Below are 19,072 nucleotides of genomic sequence, written 5' to 3' on the forward strand. Positions count from 1 at the left end.
AGCATGGTGTGCACACAGGTGCACCTTTCATCTCTAAAAATAGGCGGCACGCAAAGGGGTGTTTGATGACTCTCCCATTTTTATTGCTTTTCCTCAAAGAAAACAACAAAGTCATACAGTGCAGTGTAAACTGATTTGCCCCTTTCCTGGATTCTGTGTTTTTTTGCATATTTATTACTCAAAGGCTTCAGACCCATCCATCGGTCCATTATCTGCACCTCTTATCCTCAGTAGGGTCGCGGGGGTGCTGGAGCCCATCCCAGCCATCTTTAGGCAGTGGGCAGGGGACACCCTGAACTGGTTGCCAGTCAGTCGCAGGGCACACAGGGACAATTTACTCGCTCATTCACATTTATAGACCATTTGAACCGGCCAATTAACTTGACATGCATGTTTTGGGAATGTGGGAGGAAACCGGGGTGTCTGGAGGAAACCCACGCAAGCACGGGGAGAACATGCAAACTCCACACAGGAGGTTTAACTCATGACCTCAGAACTGTGCCGCACACGCGCTAACGACTGCGCCACCGTGCTGCCCAGGGTTCAGACCATCAAACCAATTTCAAAATCACTCAGATACAACCCAAGGAAATACAAAATGCACTTTCTTACTTTTTTTTGTCTTTTTCTTTATCTGTCTCTTCATCTTTATCTTGCGTTTTCTCATTCTCTTTGTCTTCTTTCTATTTTTCCTTCCCTACTTCATTCTTTCCCACTTTTTGTCTTTCCTCCTTTTTACTAGCTTGCTTTCCTTTACTTATCTTTCCTTTTTTATTTATCTCTATCTTTCTATTTCTTTCCACTCTCCTCTCTTTAGTTATGTTTCTTCCTTTATTTCCTTCATTGTCTTTCGATATCTCTTTTTCCCTTTCTCATTATCTTTGCCTTATCTTACTTTATCTCTTAATTTCTTTACGTTCTCTTTCATTCTTTGTTTATCTCTCTCTTTAATAATATTCAAGCATTTTCAAGGATTGCAAGCACCAATACGAACCCTAAAAACAAGTTCATTTATTTACCAACTAGACAACACAAACTATTCTAGCATCTTACTGAGGTTTTCCCCCACTTGCAGTAAAATTAGTGTTGCTTATTCAACAAAGCAGTATGTTTATATTACAAAAAGAAACCCATATGAAATTGTTATTACACAATTTGAAATGATTAAAAAAACAAAACAAAACATGAAATATGGGGAAAATATTTACAGGTATGCACCTTTAACTCCTGTTGGTAACAGATTGGACAATATAGTTATTGTATGTGTTAACGGCAGTTATAACGTACTGTCATTGTTTTCAGTTGCCACAAGATGGCGCCAAAGCAACACTTTTACTTAACGGAGTGGAGGTTAGAAAATATATTTCTTTTTAATTTAGCAGAATATAAAAATCTATCCCCAGCGCGGCGTGACAATAGTGAGGGGCTCCCAATTGAAGCCGTTAATAATAGGCCAGGGATTAAAATATGGATAAACCGGCTCCCGGAATTTGGCATCGTAGAAAGTAAACAGGTGACTCATGTCCCCGGCGTCGTAAAAAGAAACCTCCCCCCGGGCGTAATCTAGATAGACCCCAACCCTCCTGGGGGGTTTCTCTGGGTACAACAAACTGTCCTCCTCCTCCGTGTCGGTGCAGGCTTCGTACTCGCAAGTCCCGTCCCCGTTGTCCCTCAGGACCAGAGTCCAGAACCCGTCTTCGGGACACAAGTTGATGTCGTCCTTCCTGTTGACCGAGGCCCGGGCCACGCCCAGACCCCAGGCCGTTTTGGGGCCCACCTCCACTTCCCAGTAGTGTCGGCCCGAGGAGAAAGCCTGGGACCCCAGCACGATGTTGTAGCGGGTGAAGCGTTCCGGGTTGTTGGGCAGGTTGGGTTGGATTTTGCCCACCTGGACGCTGGTGCGGCACAAGGAGACCCACAGGCAGGGGTAAGCCGTGTCCGGGTCCAGCGACACCGAAGTCACGGCTAGAAAATTCACAAGGTCTATTGTTACGCCAAGATAAAAAAAAAAAATCGGAATACAGTAGACCCCCACTTTGTTTTCACTTCAGGGTGTAATATACAATGTTTTTTCAGCATTTTACCCCCACTTATACTCAGGGTTGGGTAGGGTTACTTTAACTGGATTACTTTCAATTACTTTTGGATTACTCCAAAAACAAATACGCTAATAAAAGACAAAAGAAACTAAATATGAATAAAATGATGACTCAAAACACGTAGTAAGCTTTCTCTCCTGGCTTTGATCTCCGGCAAAACTAACATAAATGCGACAGAAACAAAATGAAAATCAATCCAAACAGCTTGTCAACATCATTTTTGCCGTTCCATGTGTTCCGTTACTCCCCAAACCTGCACAAAATTTAGTTCTTTTATTCACATTTAGTTTCTTTTGTCTTTTATTAGCATATTTGGTATTGGAGTAATCCAAAAGTAATTGAAAGTAATCAAGTTAAAGTAACCCTACCCAACCCTGCTTATACTACATTACCTACAATTTTTGTACATGTCTAAAAACCTACAAAAACTCACCTTGTTCATTGCAAATTTAAGCACGTTTTAAGCACTTTCAAGGCCAATTTTTGATTCCCCCCCCCCTGGTACCATTAGAAGGGGAAATATGATATGAATCATGTAATTTGCAGATCCACATATATATCTGCAATTAACATGTGCGATTTTTAATCTTGTTTGTTTATTTATTTATCAAGATGTATGATCAATAGATGGAGTAAAACGCAAATATATACAGGGATCAGAATGGAGATTTTCATTTTCAGCTGAAATAGCCAGCGTCCAGGAATAAACCAGGGCGGAGCCCCCCCCCATAAAACCTGGGTTTTAGGCAATTTACTTGTCCAAAACCATGCTTATATTTATCATTTAAGTAACATTTTTAGAAGATTAAAATAATTTGCCCACATAACTGATTTTTTTGTAAATACTGCAAGATAAGTTCAAATGCAGTTCAGTCCCTGCAGCTTGTGCGACAATGCGGCCAATTTTTCTAACGGCCGCCAGGGTGCGCCAGAGCAATAAAGGAAAGAGTGAGACAGTCGGATTTTGAATTTGTTTGCTACGCAAGAGAAAAAGTGAAAAAGTCGGAATGCCTTTGGGGTTCAAAAACAGCGGAAATCCGCGGATCCGCGGAAAATTCTGATCCCTGTATATTTGTGGATCTCAACAAATATATTTTAGACCAGTGTTTTTTAACCCTTTTTGAACCAAGGTACACTTTCATTTATAAAAAAGTTACGAGGCACACTGCGCGTCGAAAATGTTTGTATATATCACTGTACTAACTCAAAAGCAGATAATTAGTTCAAAAAAAGAAGAAAATAATACTTAAAATAAAAAGGAGTGATGTGCTTTATTTATATTTTCATTTTTTTTACAGTGCAATCTTAAACCGCTTTGTTAAACAACTTAAGTTATTAAATGTAGCGTGCTACCTCATGAGCGGCAGTAGCTCAGGAGGTAGAGCGATCGTTTTAGGATTAAGGGATCCCAGTTCGAATCCCGGCTTGTCCGTGTTACATGTCGAAGTGTCCTTGGGTAAGACACTGAACCCCCAATACCCCCAATAAGCAGGTTAGCGCCTTACATGGCTGCACGGCCGCTATTGGGAAATGTGAAGCACAATGTAAAGCGCTTTGGGAAGTCATTGACTTGAAAAGCGCTATATAAATGCAGATCATTTCATTTCATTTCATAATTAGTATATAAAAAGTATATAAAAATCTACTGCCACCTACTGTTATGGATGACTATTACAGTTCCTCGTCTGAAGATAGCAAAAATACTGAATAATGGCCTGATTTTTGGGGAAAATAAAATTGCGCAAATTCCAGCGGCACACTAGACAAGGTCTCACGGCACACTGGTTGAAAAACACTGTTTTAGACTAATCTTTCTGTCCATAGGTGTAAAAATGCCGGTAATATGTAGCTTACATTATCAGTTGCAGAAAGTTCGTCCCATTACTATTCACTGAGGGTCAACCAATTTTTCAGAGACGATAGTGATTATAAGTACTGTATTAAGAGGAGGCCAATAACAGATACTTGGAGCTAATTTACATTTGCTGTAAAATCTTAAATTGGTGTAAAAACATTTTAATAATGCAAAAAGAAACAGAATATTTTATAATTTCAAATAAAACATTAATAGCGCAATGAAAAGGTTTACAGGTAATTCATTGAAATTTCAACACATCTAACATGACTAATAATTGTGGTGGTTTACACGGGGAAATCCAATAAAACCAGGGTCTCTGTCACAATTTCGCCCTGGTTACAGCGATCAGTGAACAACTACAAACAATAAACATGTCTACAATAAGGCTATTAAAGCACAACCATGGAAATAAAGCTTGCGAATATCAAGAAAGATGAAGAAGGCACACGCATCCTTACCCTCGCTAAGTTGTAGGGGCATAACCAATCAACAATTGGGAAAATTATTAACAAAACGAGGCGATTGAAGCAACTAAGTGTTCTAAGGGCAAGACAATTCTCAAAAATCTGCCGTTGCCATCCCCCACCCCTTTGCATCCACCTGCTACTCCAAAGTACCAGCTCAAGGCACGTCACATTAAAGGTAAATCAACTTTTCTTTTTCCTTTCCATGTTTACTCGTGATGCTACTTAATTATAAGCACGTATCTTACCCATAACTAGTATTTAATACATCTTAATTTAAAACAGGGTTTGGAATGCATTATTTGATTAGCATAGGTTTCTATCCCCCGCCATACAGCAATTTCACCTCGCGATGCCCACTTCAAAACTGATTCATGTCCTATCTAGGGGTTCTACTGTATGCCGTTTGTGTGTGCGCATTCTTACCAGGCTGAAAAACGTTTATCATTTTCCTCCATGTTCTGTACTGCAAAGGTCCCACAAACTCTCCCGACTGGAGACTCACACTGACCTCCGGGGGGCGCTCGAACAAGCTCTCAGCTCTGCATAGTATATGGAAGTACAAGAGTGACAAGATTCAATTAAAACAAAATACCTTGCATTGACAATTTTTACAATATGTTTTGTATTTAAGAATGTAATACGTTTATTAACTATGTATTACATTTAATTAAACTGGTTTTATTTAAAAGAAAACTATTTTTATGACTCTTGCCGACAATCTGTCCTCGAGATGGCTAATGTCCAGGAAGGCTTGGTTATGCTGCCATCTAGCGGTAACTCTGATTTTGCTCTTCACACAGAAATGTTGGCAACTCCACATTTTTCATTAAGTCATAATTACAATGATGGTACTCACCCGCCAATGAAATCCTTTATCCCCTGTAAAAAAATAAAATAAAAATAAAATGTAATTTCAACGCCCACATGTTTTTTAAGCATTGCAAAAAAAATATGCTTTGAGTACTTTGTTTCAAATAATGTTTATTCTTCAAAAATATTGTCATTATTTCACTAAAATATTCAAGTAATAAAATATATACTTCAACCGGAAATTGTGCATGCTCTTCCATTTCCAATAATAACAGAAGTAGATGTTAGCTATGAGAGACCAAATGAGAAGAGGGATGGGCGCCACCAGGCTGTACTTGCCCAAGACACCACAGGGAATGGTGCCCCTATGAACCCAGTGGTTAAGGGATCCAACCAACTATACTTAAATTGTTTATTTTATTGGACAAATTATTCAATCCTATCCCTTCTCAATTTTTAATAGGTAAAAACTTACTTTCAGTCCTTTTGAGTATGAAAAATATTTACACTGTGTTATTGTACAATTTGTTTTCTTTGCCTTTCTTTTTTGTTATTGTACTTCTTTTATTGTTACTTTTACCATTTAAAATAAATATCAGAATTTTTAAACGTGTTTAGGTATTAAAAAAAAAGAAGCTGAAAATATACAAGGAAAAGGGGAAAATAACAAATAATTTGCATTTTTATTACTTAATTATTTCATAGATGAACAATTTTTTGGATACAATTTGCAATCTTTTGTGTTGATTTTGTACTTATGTTATTGTATTTATTCTTCCTCATTATGCATTTTTTTATCCTGTTTGAATAAACTAAACAGTAATATTACTTGAATGCAGCAAGTTTATTTTACTATTAAAAAAGTATTGAAAACATAGCAGAATTGTTTTTTAATGAGCAAAATAAGCAATATTTTGTTGCTTTATTCATAGGAGAAAAACAGTCTTCGGACTGACCTTGAGCTGCTCCGGGTTCTCCTCCTCCATCAGTTTTTGTCGCAATCGCTCCGCAGTGCTTTCCAGGCGTCCCATTTGCTGCGTGGCCTCCGTCAGCGCCTCCTCCAGTTGGGTGAGTTTCTCCTCCTTTTGCTTCTGCAGTTTCTGCTTGATGCGCTCCTCCTCCTCTCGGAGGAACTCTCTCAAACGCCCAAACTCGGCTGTAACCGTCTCCTCCAGATCTCCTGCTCGTTCCTGATCCAAAAAGAAAAGGAAAAAAATCAACGAAACTTGACCCCATTAAGTCTGAAACGTCAAGAAGTCAATTTAGTCCTGCCTTGCATTTGTTCAACTGAGCAAAATGTAAGGCTAACCTACTTAACCTTAACTCCTAACCCAGGCGTGTGACAATGAAGGACCAAGCAAGCTTTATTTACAAGGAGCAGCTGGCTGTGAGCCATAGTCTGCAGCTAAGTAACTCACATGAGTGACTAAAGAAGGAAACAGTGGAAAGAAACCAGTCACAGATGCCTGAATCACGGAATTCTGCAAAGTTGGCATGCATTACCAGCTTTGAAAGGCAAGTGACACAAAAGGATGAAGCTGGACCAACTCACAATAATAGCTAGTTGTGAGCCATAGCCTCCAGCCAAGTAGCTAACAGGAGTGACCAAAGAAGGAAGCTGTGGGTAAAAAAAACAAGTCAAAGGTGCCTGAATCACAGAACTCTGCAACGTCGGCATGCATGACCAGCTGTTAAAGGCAACTGCCACTAAAGGATGAAGCTGGACCAGCTAACAATAGTAGCTAGTTGTGATCCATAGCCTTCAGTCAAGTAGCTAACAGGAGTGGCTAAAGAAGGAAACAGTGGAAAAAAACAGTCACAGATGCCAAAATCACAGAATTCTGCAAAGTTGGCATGCATGGCCAGCTGTGGAAGGCAACTGCCACTAAAGTGTGAAGCTGGAGCAGCTAACAATAGAAGCTAGTTGTCAGCAATAGCCTCCAGCCAAGTAGCCAACAGGAATGGCCAAAGAAGGAAACTGTGGGTAAAAAACAAGTCAAAGGTGCCTGAATCACAGAACTCTGCAAAGTCGGCATGCATGACCAGCTGTGAAAGGCAACTGCCACTAAATGATGAAGCTGGACCAGCTAACAATAGTAGCTAGTTGTGAGCCATAGCCTTTAGTCAAGTAGCTAACAATGGTGGCTAAAGATGGAAACAGTGGGAAAAAAAACAAGTCAAAGGTGCCTGAGTCATGGAACTCTGCAAAAGTTGGCATGCATGACCAGCTGTGAAAGGCGACTGCAACTGAAGGATGAAGTTGGACCAGCTAACAATAGTAGCTAGTTGTGAGCCATAGCCTTTAGTCAAGTAGCTAACAATGGTGGCTAAAGATGGAAACAGTGGGGAAAAACAAGTCAAACGTGCCTGATTCACGGAACTCTGCAAAGTTGGCATGCATGACCAGCTGTGGAAGGCGACTGCCACTAAAGGTCAAACCTGGAGAATATACAATAACAATAGTAGCTAGTTGCGAGGCATAGCCTTCAGTCAAGTAGCTAACAGGAGTGGCTAAAGAAGGAAACGGTGGAGGGAAAAAAACTAGTCAAAAGCGCCTAAATCACGGAACTCAAAGTTGGCACACATGACCAGCTGTGGAAGGCGAGTGATGCGAAAGGATGAAGCTGTACCAGCTAACAATAGTGGCTAGTTGTGAGCCATAGCGTTCAGCCAAGTAGCTCACGGGAGTGGCTAAAGAAGGAAACGGTGGAAAGAAACCAGTCACGGATGCCAAAATCACGGAACTCTGCAAAGTTGGCATGCATGACCAGCTGCGGAAGGCGAGTGACACTGAAGAATGAAGCAAAAGGTGCAAAGAGTAACAATCTACAATAACAAAAGTAGCTAGTAGCGAGCCATAGCCTGCAGCCAAGTGGCTGAAATAAATAGCTCAAGAAGGAAACTGTGGAAAAAAAACAGGTCAAAGATGCCTGAAACACAGAACTCTGAAAAAAATCGCTTGAATGACCAGCTGTGGAATGCAAGTGACACTGAAGAATGGAGCAAAAGGTGCAAAGAGTAACAATAGCGGCTAGCCAAGTGTCTAACCTGAGTGGCTCAAAAAGAAACAATAGGGAAAAAAAGCAGAAGATGCCTGAAACACAGGACTTTGGTTCAACTGTGAGTGGAAAGTGGTCATTAAGTGCTAAAGCGCTACCGGTGACCAGCTTGTTTTGCGAAAATGGTCCTCCGGGCTTCCGTAGTCGGAAGATGGCAGCTTCTTTAAGTTATATCACATAATTAGACATTTCTAACCCTAAAATCATGTTTTTTCCTTATAATTTGAATCAATGGCGTTTTATTTCAATGATCAAGTATTCTTTCACAACTCAGGGTTGCTAGATGATACAAAAACCCAGGAGATATGTTTTCTCATTTAGCCTCTCATGGTTAACTTCTACCCATAATGCTTCAATTCTAACTGGGAGAGCATGCACAATTGTTGGTTAATTCGACTTATTTTTCTTTTTAAGTGTCAAAATGTTACCCCGAAAAACAAATCAACTTCTAGCTAAGCCTACTTTTTACCCAAATCGGCCACAAACCACTCAAAAGAAAGCTAAAGACAGGAAGAGGCCGGTTGGCAAACTTCCCCTCGCTGTTGTTTACTCACATCCTTTCTCACACGGACGGAAATGGCAGTGAGAATGGGTAAATGTGGGTCAAAACAGAAGGGAGAATGGTTAAATGTATATTCGAACTAGGTCACACCCAAAACAAGGCGACCATAAATAGGTTACATGTGTGTTTTTTGAAGAATCTGTTAAGCTTTGAGAGACGATACCGGACTTATCTGTTCAAAGCACTCAAATGTCATATCTCGGTTTCACACGCTAGCTAAATAAAGTCGGTGTGGCGAACAATTCCAAGTATGAGCTCCCGTGTGAGAAAGACAAACATGACTCGACGTGTTTATGTTCCGCATACAAGCTCGAATTTTGCAAGGGCGCTCTTGTTAAATCGAAATGAAGAAACTGTTTGGAATGAAGGACGCACAATGACTTGTTTCCAGACCATAAATGATAAAATCCTGCTTCTCAAGACGGATACCAAGAAATGATAACTTCACAAAACATTAAAGAGGTTCCTCAACACTTCATGTCATGCATGCCGCTAATTCTTATCAAGTAGCATTATCTTAGCTGTACACATTACTAGCTATCAGTGTTCCCTCTAAACTGCACAAAAATGATTATACTAATTAAGAAGCGACTTAAGTCAAAGTTACAGTGCATAAAGGTAAAAATACACAGGTTCCCCTGACGTTGTGTCCTAAATGCGGTATTTTGAAGTCAATGTCGAACGAAGTTAGTAGAGTTTGTCGAGAACCGGCTTCTTTGGCTCGGCTCACTAAAAGGAACCGGCTCTTTCGAGTCCTAAACAGCTCTTCGGGTTGTTTTTGATTCTTTAATCCCAACATGACCAAATATTATGTAAAACTATACACAAAATGACTTAAAAGAATGGGGGAACAGAACAAAAAAGAAAAAAATACCAAAATGAAAAAGTAGTGAAAAGCTGGGAAAAAAAGAAACAAAAGGAAGAGAAAAAAAGGAAAAATTTTGAAAAAAGCCAAAAAAAAAAAGAAACGTAGGAAAAAAGTAATAGGAGAACAAAAAGAAAAAAGTAACAGCTCGGAAAAAATAAACACAATGAGACTTTTTTTTAAAGGAATTTTTAAAAAAAGAAGAAAAAAAAACAGAAAAAAGAAGAAAAAGTTTGTGTTGCTTACAAATAATTTCCAATTGTATCAAGTGAATCTTGTTGCCAACATTGTACTTCCATGAAAAATCTGACTAAGTACAGTTCTGTATCTTACAACCGACTAAAAGAGCCCCCAAAAATGTTAATATTATGCGACAAAATATATCAGGGAAAAAAAGAAATGGATATCTTGTGTAAGAATTGTAAGAACAAACGACGTTTGTAGGCCGTACAACCTTTGCAATAGTACATGAGTCAATTCATTCAAAAGAGAAAAACAAATTTGCATTGCCGGAAACTCAGCAAAATGTAACTTGATGTCAAGTTTTGGACATGTTTGATCATGAATTATCTTGCCACACTTGGGATTATGGTTGCTCACTGTTGTTTCAAGGGTTGCTCACCGACTTTGTGCGAACGCTCAGACCCGTAAAGAAAATTAGAGGGAACATTGCTAGCTATGTCATGATAAATACAGGTCCTTCTCAAACTATTAGCATATTGTGATAATGTATTGCTAAAGACTAGACTTCTATGTATTTTGCATTCATTACACACGACTGAAGTAGTTCAAGCCTTTTATTGTTTTAATTTTGATGATTTTAGCAAAAATAGTAAACAAAAAACACTCTCTCAAATAATTAGCATACTTCATCCAACCAATTATTGTTTGTTTATTTGATTTGTATAGCCGTTAATCACAAGGAGTCCCAAAGGTACTACTCTCCGGTCTCCCGAAGTCCTTCAGCTGGTACAAACTGCTGCAGCGAGGCTTTTATCTAAGACAAGAAAGCTTGATCACATGACCCCCATTTTAGCTAATTTGCATTGGCTCCCTGTTAGCTTAAGATGTGATTTTGAGGTTCTGTTGGTATCATACCAAATCATGCATGGATTTGCTCTCTCATATCTTTCAGATTTGATTTCAAGTTTGGGTCTCCGGTCTGTGGTATGCTCTGCCCCCTGAGATTCGATCTGCAACCTCAGTAGAACTGTTTAAATCTAGGCTTAAAACACACTTCTATTCTATAGCTTATGAATGACCTCTAATTCCTGTTGACCATATCTGTGTATTAATTGTTATTACAACATCCATTGCAGCCTGGTCATCCTGGAAGGGGGATGACCACATGTGCGGTCTTTTCTCAAGGTTCCTTCATTTTCCTCATGTTGAGGTTTTTGAGTTTTTCCTTGCCCTCATGTAAGTTTTAGATCAGGAGGCGGTGTCATAATAGTCTGTGGTTTGCAATAATCTGTGGTCAAAATGTCCATCCATCCATTCATCCATTATCTGCACCGCTTATCCTCAGTAGGGTCGCGGGGGTGCTGGAGCTCATACCAGCTATCTCGGGGCAGTGGAGTGGGCAGGGGACACCCTGAACTGGTTGCCAGCCAGTCGCAGGGCACACAGGGACAGGCAATCCGCTCGCTCATTCACACCTAGGTACAATTTGGACCGGCTAATTAACCTGACATGCAAGAACATGCAAACCCCACACAGGAGGTTCGCTCCCATGACCTCAGAACTGTGCCGCATACGCGCGAACCACTGCGCTGCCGGAGACACGACCATGTTCTTCAGAAAATAAAAATATATATTCTAATGAGGAATATATTTGCTTAAAATCTTTTTTTTTTTGACTTATGAGTTCGAGAGGAGAAACGACCAAGTTGTGTTACTACTTCTCTAGAAGCCTTGTTATCTACTCACACAAGGGACATGAATGCTTAGAATCATCTTAACAAGTAGAACAGGGGTCTCCAACGTGGTGCCCGCGGGCACCAGAGTACCCTCTAAGGACAAAAAAATAGCTCACCAGTGCTCTGTCATTGTGATTTTCTAGTAAAAATATGTTTTTATTGGTTGACTGAGTCTTTTTAACCCTATTTTTTAATAATTAACCTGGTAATAACACAGTAACAACAAAATAATAACATGATAAGTTATTATAGAAATTCAAATAAATAAATTCTAGTTCATGGGCTCCATGAACACAAAAAAAAATGTATTCAAGTTTAATCATTATTTCTAAGCTATTAAGAGACTAGAATAAGAATTTGTGTTATAAACAAATGTATTTAACTTTTTATTGATTCATTTCACAGGAAATACAACAAACTAAATTCCAATGTATGGGTATTAAAAAGCAAATGGGCAAAAAAAAAGTAGTTTATTTTAACTAGCTAACTGGCTACCTTTTTAGATAATTATTAAGCATTTTAGCTATTTAGCAAGCTATGTAGCTAGCTTTTTTACTTTTATTGCATGCTATCTCGCTAACATTTTATTTCTTGTTAGGTATCAAACTAAATTTTGACCTTTCTAGCTAGCTAGCTTTGTTTTTAGCTTACTATCTATGTACTCTTTTAGTTAGCTATCAAGCTCACTTGGAGTGTTTTACCTGTTTATCTTTCTAGCCAACTATCAAGCTATCTTTTTAGCTATTCAGCAAACCATCGAGCTAACGTATTATTTTAGAAATTCAAGTTAAACCCGATACCCTTTGTGCTATTTAGTAATGAAATATAGCTGGTTACCTTTTTAGCTAACTATCAATTATTTTAGCTATTTAGCAAGCTACGTTGCTAGCTTTTTTACTTTTATTGCACACTATCACGCTAACATTTTACATTTCTTGTTAGGTATCAAACTAAATTTTGGCCTTCTTTCTAGATGGCTAGCTTTGTTTTTAGCTTACTATCCGACTATGTACTCTTTTAGCTAGCTATCTAGCTCACTTGGAGCGTTTCACCTGTTTATCTTTTTAGCTCTTCAGCAAGCCATATAGCTAACGTCCTATTTTAGAAATTCATGTTAAACCTGGTACCCTTTGTGCTATTTTGTAATGAAAAAAATAGCTAGTTGACTTTTTAGCTAACTATCAATCATTTTAGCTATTTAGCAAGCTACGTAGCTAGCTTTTTTTACTTTTATTGCATGCTATCTCGCTAACGTTTTACATTTCTTGCTAGGTATCAAACTAAATTTTGTCCTTCTTTCTAGATGGCTAGCTTTGTTTTTAGCTTACTATCCAACTATGCACTGTTTTAGCTAGCTATCTAGCTCACTTGGAGCGTTTTACCTGTTTATCTTTCTAGCTATCTTTTTAGCTACTTAGCAAGCCATCGAGCTAACGTCCTATTTTAGAAATTCATGTTAAACCCGGTGCCCTTTGCGCTAATTAGTAAGAAAAAATAGCTCTACGTTGAAAAAGGTTGGAGACCCCTGAAGTAGAGTATGCTATTACTTTCTCGAACGCCTATTTTTAATAAATCCCACTTCTGGATGTTGGAGGCCCCTTCATACCTTAATGAGAAGTATTTTTTCGTTTGTGTCTTTTTGGAAACGCGAAGCATCTTCAGACTGCCGCTCGACTCTCTCCAAAGCCACGGAGAGTTTGTCCTGCAGAGGGGAAAAAAAACAAGATTTTGCTGAAATAGGCTAGTTTCGGGGATGAGCCCGCACTCACTTCCTGGTAGGACAAAGCGTGGGTCTAAATGGCACTCAGATGACTCTTGAAGCGCAAACAAAAGTGCTCATTCAGCTCCACTTTGGAGGGGAAAAACACCGTTTTTATCAGAGGGGAGCTGCAAAACATCACGCTGAACTGTTGAATTTCTGCAAAACACTTTGATGGCTCGCGGCCTGCAAACTGGTTCGGCTGCTCGCTCGCAAGAATTCCAACCATGCGCCCGTTTAAACAGTTTGTCATGACAGAAGACTAATTATATCTTTAGTTATTTTTATGTTATCTAATAATACTAATAACCTCTTTTTTACAGGTCATTGAACGTATAAATGGAAGCAGATAATGAAAAAAAACAACTGTGTATTTTCTTGGTGTTGATCCAGACATTTGTTTTCTTTCTGTGTCCTTCCAGTAAAGAATTTTGTTCTATTTTGATAATATAACACCTGCAAGGCTTGCTTAGGAAGCCATGTTGTTATTTTGACTGTTACTCAAACAGGTTTGATTTTGTACAGTCTTGTTCTCATTGCAAGCTCTAACTTCATTGACGTCGTCTCTCCCCATTTTCAGTGTCTATTCAACTATAAAATTTCGAAAACGCTGCTCTGCTATTGGTTTGTGTCACGACATCGTGAAGATGCCAATGTGCGATTGGCTAAACTCCTTCCCACGATCCTCATTTTCTCCTTCTTTGTGTAACAAACTTGTCGTTTGTTTAAATATGGGGCCCAAGACTCGCAGCTAAAGCAAGAAGATGATAACCATGGAAATGATCAAGAAATATGAAGGTGGCACACAACTCACTACCCTCGCATGGATGTAACCAACCAATGATCAGGACAATTATTAGGATTGTGGAGGCAATTGACCATCCTGGATAGTGAACATTTCAAAATAAGTTTCATTTTTTATTCCGGCCTCGCACGCTTCTCCTCCCCTCGCATCCACCTGCTACTCTACCTTACCAGATCAGTCCCTTCACACCTATACTGTATATTTCGTTTACATGCTTATTTATGTCACCTAACAATATTCATGTATATAACACATAAGTAGTACTTACTGTACACTATTATTTTTATTTTAATGCGTTGATCTGGGATACCGAGGGTTAAATTTCAGTTAATTTTAAGTAAATACCAAAGACCGTTAGCTAATGGTCACCTGCCCTCAAATTACCCACAAACCGTAGATTGAAAAACACTGTTCTAGCTAGCTATCTTAACTCAGTTTATAGTTTTCGAAGGCTTTAATAGGAATAAAATGTTTTTTTTTTTACAGTTTTATTTTCAGCCCCAAATTTCAGTTAATTTTAATTAAGTACAGGGTTGGGTAGGGTTACTTTAACTGGATTACTTTCAATTACTTTTAGATTACTTTTATTAGCATATAAAGACAAAAGAAACTAAATATGAATCAAATGACTAAATTTTGTGCAGGCTTGGGGAGTAACGGAATACATGGAAAGGCAAAAATGATGTTGGCAAGCTGTTTGGATGTACTTTCATTTTGTTTCTGTCGCATTTTATGTTAGTTTTGCCGGAGATCAAAGCCAGGAGAGAAAGCTTACCACGTGTTGTGAGTCATCATTTTATTCATATTGAGTTTCTTTTGTCTTTTATTAGCATATTTGGTATAAAGTAATCCAGTTAAAGTAACCCTACCCAACCCTGATTAAGTACCAAGGGCCGCTAGCTAATAGTCACCTGCCCTCAAATCTCCCACAAACCATGGTTTGAAAAACTCCTTTCTAGCTAGGTATCTTAACTCAGTTAGTACTTTTCGAAGGCCTTAATTGGAATTACATGTTAGTATTTTTTGGTTTTCTTTTTGGCTCTAAATTTTAGTTAATTTTAAGTTAATACCTAGGGCTGCTAGCTAATAGTCACCTGCCCTCAAATCTCCCACAAACCGTAGTTTGAAAAACTCCTTTCTAGCTAGGTATCTTAACTCAGTTAGTACTTTTCGAAGGCCTTAATTGGAATTACATGTTGGTATTTTTTGGTTTTCTTTTTGGCCCTAAATTTCAGTTAATTTTAAGTAAATACCTAGGGCCGCTAGCTAATAGTCACCTGCCTTCAACTCACCCACAAACCGTAGTTTGAAAAACTCCTCCCTAGCTAACTCACCTTGTAGTTCTCAAAGGCCTCGTTGATAGGAATGACATTATGCGTCTTGTGGTCCCGGGACATTCCACACACCAAACAAATGGGCAACTGGTCGTCCTCACAATAAAGTTTTAACTTCTCTTCGTGTTCCTCGCACATGTCCACCCCGAACAGACGCGGCCAGTGACCCACGGAGGACGCCACGCTACTCATGCTGGAGCCCGGTTCACGCTCCTCCGTCTCCTCGGGTAAATCCAAAATGGGCGTCGTGGCCGTGGGGACCTCCATCACCCGCGCTCTCCTCACGCTGTCCACCACGTTGCAGAGGAGCGAGTTGGGACGGAGTTTGCCGCTGCAGTTTTTGCGGCACTTGGGGCAAGTGTGGGCGGCCTCGTCCGCCTTGGCCTCCCAGCACTGGACGATGCAAAGCTGGCAGAAATGGTGGCCGCAGTCCAGGATGACCGGATCCCGGAAGATCTCCAGGCACACCGGGCAGGTCAGTTCCGACTGAAGTTCTTCAATGGCGTCCGACATGCTCCACTTGTTTGCTCCTTCATAATCCTCGCAGGAAATTTTGGCTCTGCTAGAATAGACGAACGAGTGATAGACAGAGAAAGGGCGTGTTCTCAGCTGTTTTCCCCGGAACTAAACTTCAGAAAGGAAGGCGTGCAGCAGCAAGTTTGGAGGTGGGTTCATTTAAAAGAGGGGTCTCATATTCAATTCATCTTGGCTCTGGCGGTATTAAGTACAGACAAGGCGGGTACTTAGGGGAGGCACGAAATTTCCCCCCAAAATTAAAAAAAAAACAATTACAATAACATACCTGTCAAGCTCCAGGGCTCCATGCCCTTACAAAATAACCTTACACCATATTTTTTTCAAACGTGTTTATTTATGTAGTTTAACATGTTGTATTGACTCAGGGTTGGGTAGGGTTACTTTAACTTGATTACTTTCAAATACTTTTGGAGTACTCCAATACCAAATATGCTAATAAAAGACAAAAGAAACTAAATATGAATAAAATGATGACTCACAACACGTTGTAAGCTTTCTCTCCTGGCTTTGATCTCTGGCAAAACTACCATAAAATGCGACAGAAACAAAATGAAAATAAATCCAAACATCATTTTTGCCGTTCCATGTTTTCCGTTTCTCCCCAAGCCTGCATAAAATTTAGCAATTTTATTCATATTTAGTTTATTTTGTCTTTTATTAGCATATTTGGTATTGGAGTAATCCAAAAGTAATTGAAAGTAATCCAGTTAAAGTAACCCTACTCAACCCTGTATATTGTACATCCATTCATCCATTATCTGCACCGCTTATCCTCAGTAGGGTCGTGGGGGTGCTGGAGCCCATCCCAGCTATCGCCGGGCAGTGGGCAGGGGACACCCTGAACCGGTTGCAAACGGACAACCATTCACTCACTCATTCGCACCTAGGGAAAATTTGGTCTAGCCAATTCACCTGACATGCATGTTTTTGGAACGTGGGAGGAAACTGGAGTTTCCGGATGAAAACCCACGCAAGCATGGGGAGAACATGCAAACTCCACACAGAAAGTTTTGATTTCATGATCGAAGAACTGTGTCGGGCGGCGTGGGGAACACTTCACCTTTGACTGTGGCAGGGGGAAGATTCTCTGCATTACTACTATACACACACTTAGAGCACCCGCATTTATGGCTCCTCTTCAAAAAGTGACAGTGATTTAATCACAATTGAAACTTAAGGAACTTTATTTAAACCGTTTAATAACAATTGACAAAACGTTTTTTAACATGATGAACCGAAATGTTTATTTTTTCCAACCATAGACAAATGTACAAAACACAGTCATTCTTTTGTCATATGTGACGTGTCAATACAAACATAAAAATGTATATTTTTGGGTCCTTTGTACAAATAGTTAGCTTAGAGCTGCGTAATTTCCTTTTGACCCATTAGTGACGAACATTCCTGGTGCTCAATTGCCCATAGTAACCAGATCCCATTTTGGATAGTCATTTATATTGATAATATTCAATATTTTATTTTAATCAAAGTCCCTAAAGAAAATAGGGACATCATTTAAACGTTTTTCATCGACACCTGCCACTTTTACAAAAAAATGAGATCCCTTAGAAACCCACCAAACATTTATTGTTCATTCAAAAAAAACAAGAAAATTCGTTAGAAAATATGGATGTTCCACATTACTCTTTGATTGACATATAACATTTGGTTCTTGCTCTTTGCGTTCCCTTCATATCAGTGCTTTGTTTACTGTCACACCCCCTTCGGAAGAAATGTAATCATGACTTTGAGCCAGCAGATGGCAGCAGATTAACACATGGTTTGCGTGCAAGTACATAGAATTTCTTAGATGCTCTCAAAAAAACCCCATTTTTCGTCTTTTTAGGGGTTTGTTCTGCCCTAAAGATTAAAAACAGACGGAAAATAGGGCATATGGACTCTTAGAACCTAGTTAGGCTTAATAGAGAAAATATTGAACTTTCAACTTTTCAAGGACACCTCAAGATACGCACCCCACCTTTGACTATTATGGAATTATATAATTATTGTTTTTTTATTACAAATACACAGATGATAAACACTGTAAGAGATTATGTTTTAGTGAATGGGGAAAAAAACGGGAAAAATAATAGTTTTATACCGTATTTTCATGACTACAAGGCACACCCCACAAAAAGTTTTTTTTGTCCTTTATTTTCCATACATAAGGCGCACCATACTATAAGGCGCTAGAGTGGGAACAGCAAAAAGACAGATCGTTCAGTCAAACGTATTAACCCTTTAACATTCCGACAGCTCGCAAAGAGGCAAATACGTGTCCCGGACACGTACGGACACCGTGTCTGTACGATGTCACCGATCACTCAAATGCGTCATTCCACTTATCATTAGGAAGGTTAAAATCTTGGGATTCAAGAAATGCCAACCATTTTTTAGTTTCTATTTTCTATTTCGCTGACAACTGTGCGGACAGCAAAGTAAGAATTTCATTGTGCGGGGAAACGTGGTTCTTTACTGTGCATATCACATTGTTCACTTTGAATTGAATCACAGAAACATCAAGATCAGTCTGAAATAAGATAGTGGGAAAATATAAAGTTGGGTTAGCTCACCAAAGTCGTCTTGCAGCCATCACCTTCAATAATAATACGCTACCGTGGTCCTCTTACATCCGTGAGTGTCATAAATCCAACCGTGTCATATGTTTGCACAATAATGCCCAAAAAAAGAAAAAAAAAAAAACTGCCAACAAGCATCTGCATCGATGGACGTCGCTTGTTGCTAGCTGTGTTTAGCCCTATAATTCGTGTTTACAAATACAGACGAGTAAAAAATGTTTTCTCCATGCCCTGGAGCAACCCAACAAGTGATTCACATCTTTTTCGGCCAATCGCAGGCTTTGTTTTGCCCCACTTTTGCCTATGCAAGCCTGTAAATGCTAAAAAGGACCCGCCTCTTTTACCTCCAAATAACTTTAGCCAATAGTGACTGTTTTAAATGATGATTGACACATTGGTTAGGAAATGAACCACCAGAA

General features: G+C 39.3%; 1 protein-coding gene across 1 annotated transcript; it reads right to left on the minus strand.

The window, feature by feature from the left end:
* Positions 1–61: 61 nt before the first annotated feature.
* LOC148360197 (nuclear factor 7, brain-like) lies at positions 62–16,225 on the minus strand. The gene is made up of 6 exons (XM_088343643.1): positions 15,538–16,225; positions 13,246–13,341; positions 6,191–6,424; positions 5,281–5,303; positions 4,848–4,963; positions 62–1,965 (listed from the first exon to the last, which is right to left on the minus strand). The coding sequence occupies exons 1-6, from the start codon at positions 16,048–16,050 to the stop codon at positions 1,394–1,396; spliced, it is 1,554 nt and encodes a 517-aa protein (XP_088199769.1). The 5' UTR covers positions 16,051–16,225; the 3' UTR covers positions 62–1,393.
* Between the last annotated feature and the right edge of the window lie 2,847 nt (positions 16,226–19,072).

This window comes from Urocampus carinirostris, chromosome 9 (assembly GCF_059441175.1).
Source record: "Urocampus carinirostris isolate Australia breed hairy pipefish chromosome 9, RoL_Ucar_1.0, whole genome shotgun sequence".
Lineage (NCBI taxonomy): Eukaryota > Metazoa > Chordata > Actinopteri > Syngnathiformes > Syngnathidae > Urocampus > Urocampus carinirostris.

Excerpts from the sequence above, each read along its gene's own strand:
- LOC148360197 (XM_088343643.1), bottom strand. The coding sequence starts at position 16,050 with ATGTCGGACGCCATTGAAGAACTTCAGTCGGAACTGACCTGCCCGGTG. Across the intron at positions 13,342-15,537 it reads AGGCCTTTGAGAACTACAAG|GACAAACTCTCCGTGGCTTT; the intron begins GTGAGTTAGCTA and ends TCCCCTCTGCAG. Across the intron at positions 4,964-5,280 it reads ATAAAGGATTTCATTGGCGG|AGCTGAGAGCTTGTTCGAGC; the intron begins GTGAGTACCATC and ends TATACTATGCAG.